Genomic DNA, 5972 nt, shown 5'->3' with positions numbered 1-5972 from the left:
GAAATAGAATGATTAGAGTGATGATTTCACTAATATGGTAGATAAAGTTCACCTACAATCACAATCCACTTCTACTGTGATCAACACTGTTGGTAATGAAACCTTAATCTAGATTTAATAATCAATTTTCAGCTGAAGATGGGTCACATTATAACAAAGAATGCAAGATTTTATGATTAACATTACAAGACATGACCTGTTGCAGGGACCAACATTAGACTGTGTATAACAGCTTTTGAAGAAGTGAGGTAGGTGCCAAAAACTAATTCCTGTTGACCACTGTAACAGATAAATATTGCACCAGCATGTTTTTCAGCCTTTACTGCAACTTAGGCATTTGAATGTGTCATCTCCTCTTCTTCTGGGACCATGTTGGTCCATAAATTGCCAAGAGTGTCCGTCCAAACCGTCTGTCGGTTATCTGTATCTCCACACAACCACTTAAACAGCTCAAATTGGTGTGCATATCATTAAAATCCACAAGATATGTATAACATAAATTCATAATAGCTATCTGGCTAAAAGAATTTTAAGAAAAATAACTATTGACAATTCAATGTGTTATGCAAACACAGTAATATTGGTTACTTGAATTACCTTTACAAGACTTCCACAAGAATCCAGCATGTCAGTTTTTAAAGGATACTCAACTACCTAGATCAGAACATGACAGCTCAATATAAACTTAGTAAGAAGAAGACCATTAGGTCCAAGAACAATAAGAAAGTAAGAAACTAGTACATACAATAAACGTGTTCTCTCCAATCAAGGATGATTCTGATATCTGCCTCATCAGCACCCCATAGTCAACTTGTGTATATGGAGGGGTGACACTAATGTAATCAAATGGGCCACTGTTTCCTGCATGTAAACAATTCAAATTTACAATAGCAGAAATAACCACGCTAATTTTAGTATTAGCATACTCACTTTGGCAGTTGTCAGTGGTGGAAGAAAATGATGGAAATATTTATTGCATTCTCTTAAATAAGAGTGTCAACAGTAGTTACATAATGAACAAATAAAAGTATATGTTGCTTCCAAAACTTTTTCTGATAAATCCTTATCCAGGCAATACTTTGTGCATCAAACATTTCAAATTTCAAGCATATAAGAATGAGTTGAACTTTGATACATGTCAATGTAAAGATTTTTATACTATCAATCAATTAGAAGTCATCGTAGATATGATTTTTAAAGTAATTATTACAAAAGTTAATAATCTTACTATACATGGCAATCCATGATTGAATGACAATATAGAAAACCTTTACACTGTTATGCATTCTAATTATATTCAAAGTATTTTGTGTTTGTGGGTCTGTGTTAAAAATCAATTTGTAACCCTATATTTTTGCATAACCCTAATCCCAGTTGACTAAGATGCTACGTAGATATGCATTAAATGGAATTAAAAGGGAAAAGATACACATGCCTACAAATTGCTCTGCACGCTCAAAGAATTTTTCTACACGGACAGTATGTATGACTGAAGCATCTAGGAATCCAGTTTCCTCCAGGTTTGGACGTAAAACATCTGATACAACCCACGGATCCATCTCAACAAAATGCACCTGATTAAGCATATAAACAAGAGACTTCAGGAAAAGATATTATTATATTCAGGAAAATTTAAAAACAAATTATTGAAAATCCTATAGTGCATCTCCTTGAACTAGATGAAAATCTGTTAATTCCATTTCTCAACAGAAGGCTGATTCCGTCAAATAGGAGATAGCTCAGATAGTCTGACAACTGTGATCACAATTTTGCAAAACTCACAATCCATATTAGTGAATATAAACTTGTCGCTGAAAACATTAATACCTGAGAACATCCTCGGCTAAGTGCTTCAATTCCAACAGAACCTGTACCGCTATACAAGTCTAACCAGCGACCAGGTCTCAATGCTGCAGGACAGCCACCAGCTGCCTTGGTGTTGAAAAAGTAAAATGATTAGTAAACAAAAAAGTTGCAGCAAGGAAATTGTACAGACTAGATGAAACCCAATATCAATAATTAATTAGCAAACAAGCGTGCTACATAGGAAATAAAACATAAAACCGGTACCTGTAATATATCAAAGGCTGCACCTTTCACCACTTCCATCATGGGGCGCACATCCATGCCCTTTGGTGAAAGTAGCTTCACTCTTCGAGCTGTTCCTCCAAGAACCTACATGGGTCCGTTTCACACCCAAAATCAATTATACCAATAGAAAAGTTAAAAATTTGCACTTCTCTCAGAATCAATTCTACCAGCCCCAAAATTGATTTAGAAATGATTTTGCAAAACTAAAAAGTTAGCCATACACCCATTGTTACTATAGGACTCAAATTTAGCGACCCCCTCTGTGGTTTTGAAGTCATTCTACCAGCCTCATAGTCATTGGAAATAAAGCCAAGGCTACTGTCAATATTTTTTAAATACTAATTTGTATATGATTTAAAGTCAGTAAATCAAGGTCATCAATCCTTAAGGTTTTAACATTTTGAGGCAAGAAGCACTAAAAAGGACATGCCCAACTAAAGGCAAGAGGCATTAGCATCAGAAAAGAAGACAACAGTTAAATATCTGACTGTATTACATTAATTTGTGGTTAACTACTTAAGCATAACATTTAGAACAAAATAAAACAGTAAAATGTTAAGTGTTAAAGCTTAATAAGTTGATAGCATGCTTCAAAGTTAGTTTACAACCAAAATAGATGTGGCAGCCTTAAAATGAACTATAAAAATTAAAAAAGAGATAAACAGATCTAGGCAATGATGGGTGGAATGAGATAGAATGTAGTAGTATGGAAGGAAATGGAATAAAATTACCATGCTATTTTTAGTTATTTTACACAAAGTGGTTCCATCCTATATCCCATAACTCGGGAAGAAAAATTTAAGTATTAGCCCAAGTTCATCAGACAAACAGAATATAGTCCAAGAGGGCATCCATGAAATGATCATCAGAATCAGTTTTGCCCATCAAATATCTTCATTCATTACCAGGTTAAGCTTTTAGAAGAGTTTATCTTTAAAAATCAAGAATGACCAACTGTAGGACTAGGAAAGTATGAACCCCATAAATAAGGGAGACAAAAGTGATAAAATCATAATTATCTTAAAACCTTTAGGAATGTTGGCAATTCATCATACACGTAGGGTGCAGCCAACCTAAATTACATAGGAAGGAAAAGAAAGCAGGAAAATGGGGATTAAATTAAACTCCTCTAAAGTGTAGGCCACACTTTCCTTGGAATGCATCACTTCCACAATTTAGTTCACAAACAACCTCACCCTAGCAATCTACGTATTGAACATACAAAAACAACCACCCTCTTATTTTCCTCTCGAAATTGAGAATACCTGAAGCAATTTATGGGTTACACGAGGAGGCTTAGGGTCCTCTGGTGGGTCCTGCACTTGCTTCCCTCCTCTTCTCCTTGGTTGCTCCTTTCTCCTCTTGGACTAAACAGTTGCATTCAGAAGAGAAAAAACACAAAGGAAACACAGTAAAATTTCACAAAACACGATTTTCAAACGGCTTTAATGTGATAGAGTAAACCATCAATTTCATTCTTAAGCTATTACCTCTCACCTAAGTGACCCCTAAAGTAATGGAAGTTTAATACTTGCTAGAGGATTACTTTAAGTTAAATAATTTTATTACTTCAGAGATCACTTAGGGGAAAGGGTAACACTTCGGGGTGAAATTGGTGGTTTGTTCTATTGAGATATGATATGACACATAAATTTTGAAGCATAAGTAACCTTAGAAGATGACTGTGAAAAGTACTCATCAGCATCAATATCGTAGCCATACTTCTCAAGCAAGATTTTTTTGTCCTCACTGGCCAACCCATTTCCGGATTCTGCAAAATATGGAAGAAACAAACACGAGATTGCAATGCAATGATATTAGAACATGAAAATGAATAATGTTTTATTATTTATGTGAGTGAAGTAGCATATATATATAGGAATAATGAACTTACTGGTGTAAGAGACGAAGAGGGGTGAGGAGGTGGGTGAGGAGGAGGAGAGGGTGAGAAGAGGAAATGGTGGTGACCCAAAATCTGTCTTGGTGTTTAGTAGAAGTGGGGAGAATGTTGGAGGCAACAAAACCGCCATTGTTAAAGTGAACAGAGATTGTTTGAGTGTGTTTTGAGTTTGGGTGTCACTGAGAGAGAGATATCACAAATCTTTTTTTTTTTTTTTTGAGGGTCTATCCATGATAATAGTGGTATATTCTAATTAAATTTTAGTAGTTTTTTTCTGTTACTTCCATTCTTGTGGGTGGGTTTATTAGTAAACAATATTCCTACACCGTTAGATATAATCATGTTATAATAGACAGTATAGATCTTTCACTTGCAACTTGTTGAGAAGGTTTGCATGAAATTGCAATTGGGTCCTTCTTTTACCATAGTCTCCTTGCAGCTTATGATTTTTTTGTTAGTTTCTGCAATTTATCTTTTTGAATCCTAATTGGGTTTGATGTTTCTATTTCAATTTGTTTAATCATGTACAAGAGATTCAAAGAGGCAGACCCATACAGATTCCAACGGTTGCTCCATCCAACGTTTATTCTTCTTCGAAGCCATTAAGGTAGCCGTCATCTCTGGCTTAGCTTGCTTCACTACAACCTCGACCAACACTCCAAAACGTTCATGCCAGTCGCCAACTGTAAGAGGTGTTAAGGTTATACAGTTGGCTTTGCCGCACAAGAGTGTTGTGGTAGTCTCGTAGATCGACGCCCATGGAAAATTTGAGGAACTTCGATTATGAAGAATTTTATGAAAATTTTCTGTTTCTTTTAAATAGTAGATCTAAATTGTAATTTGTTTGGTATTTAATTATTTATTAATCAATCACTACTAGTGGAAGAACATAAACTTGGTTGAGTTTGATTTTGTGATAATGGCGGTGACCGGTGAGAGTTTTCAGTATTAGCAGAGACCAACTAATAATATCAAAAAGAAAATTTAAAGAATCGGGGATCAAATAATAAATATAAAAGTTTTGAATAACAGGTGAAAATCACCTACTATTACAGATCATTTTAAGTTGTTCATCATAAATTATTCACAAGTCAATTCATCCTGGTCAAAACCTTTTTTTCCTGCAAATATATATATATATATATTTTTATAAAAAAAGATCGGTCATGTTAGACTTTAATATAAATAGGTGTCACCTATTATAAAAAATTAAAACATGATCTGAAATATAAGTCTATTAAGAATTTTTTATTTAGTCCTTTTTTAAATTTGGTTTAATTTATTATCTTTTATCTCAAATATTTATTTTATTTATGATACAATTAATTTATTAAGATATTAAATATAAAAGTAATATATATATATATATATATATATATATATGTATTAATTTCTTATTACGTATAAATGAACAAACAAGTCATAGTAGATTTTTTTTAAAACTTAATAAGTATTTTAAAAAGTTTAACTCTGACATTTTTATTAATCAGGTCAGGTTAGACCATAAACTTCTGCAGGCAGTTGGCCTATTCCCATCCTATTAGACACCGTAAAATACTAAATGGAATACTTTGTGAGAAGAATTATTAAAATTTATTTTATCACACAGAAATTTTAGTTATTTACTAATATGTAAATAATAATTTAATGTTTTTGTTGTACAGTGTGTCTGAATTATTATAATTTAGTTAGTGTATATACAAAACTATTAAAATAATCTTATTTTCTGCTGTAAAACATAATTCCCTAATAAGGTATGACATGAAACCCTTCGTCATTACTTGTTAAATGGTACGCCAAAGCTGAGATCGCAGGTAAACCAACTTCTTTCTCTCTCACGTAAAGAAACCAAACACAACAATGTCATCCAAACAAATGGGAATTGAACCAGACCGTGTTTCTGTTAGCATCCTCATCAATAAGAGAATTGTAAGTCACTTGATTAGGAAATTTTACGGAGACTTACAATTCCGTATTGATG

The 5972-nt window shown here is 33.4% G+C and overlaps 1 protein-coding gene and 1 non-coding gene across 3 annotated transcripts; one reads left to right on the top strand and one right to left on the bottom strand.

Annotated features, from left to right (window-relative positions):
- LOC100794653 (putative rRNA methyltransferase YlbH) lies at positions 1–4370 on the bottom strand. 2 transcript variants are annotated; one of them, XM_003543565.5, is made up of 9 exons: positions 3986–4316; positions 3762–3862; positions 3357–3458; positions 2071–2175; positions 1828–1932; positions 1436–1574; positions 746–861; positions 598–654; positions 1–421 (listed from the first exon to the last, which is right to left on the bottom strand). In XM_003543565.5, the coding sequence occupies exons 1-9, from the start codon at positions 4119–4121 to the stop codon at positions 347–349; spliced, it is 936 nt and encodes a 311-aa protein (XP_003543613.1). In that variant the 5' UTR covers positions 4122–4316; the 3' UTR covers positions 1–346. The 2 variants fall into 2 exon arrangements, with proteins under 2 accessions (XP_003543613.1, XP_006593663.1); XM_006593600.4 differs by lacking the exon at positions 1–421 and having other exon boundaries at positions 594–650; positions 3986–4370.
- Positions 4371–5904: 1534 nt separating this feature from the next.
- On the top strand, positions 5905–5972 carry MIR4413B (microRNA MIR4413b). Its single transcript, NR_126610.1, has one exon. It is a non-coding gene; the product is annotated as a microRNA MIR4413b (primary transcript).

Source organism: Glycine max, chromosome 13 (genome assembly GCF_000004515.6).
Source record: "Glycine max cultivar Williams 82 chromosome 13, Glycine_max_v4.0, whole genome shotgun sequence".
Classification (NCBI taxonomy): Eukaryota; Viridiplantae; Streptophyta; class Magnoliopsida; order Fabales; family Fabaceae; genus Glycine; species Glycine max.
This window is presented reverse-complemented; position numbering and strand designations above follow the sequence as displayed.

Excerpts from the sequence above, each read along its gene's own strand:
- LOC100794653 (XM_003543565.5), bottom strand. The coding sequence starts at position 4,121 with ATGGCGGTTTTGTTGCCTCCAACATTCTCCCCACTTCTACTAAACACC. Across the intron at positions 1,933-2,070 it reads CAGCCTTTGATATATTACAG|GCAGCTGGTGGCTGTCCTGC; the intron begins GTACCGGTTTTA and ends TTCAACACCAAG. Across the intron at positions 1,575-1,827 it reads TTAGCCGAGGATGTTCTCAG|GTGCATTTTGTTGAGATGGA; the intron begins GTATTAATGTTT and ends ATGCTTAATCAG.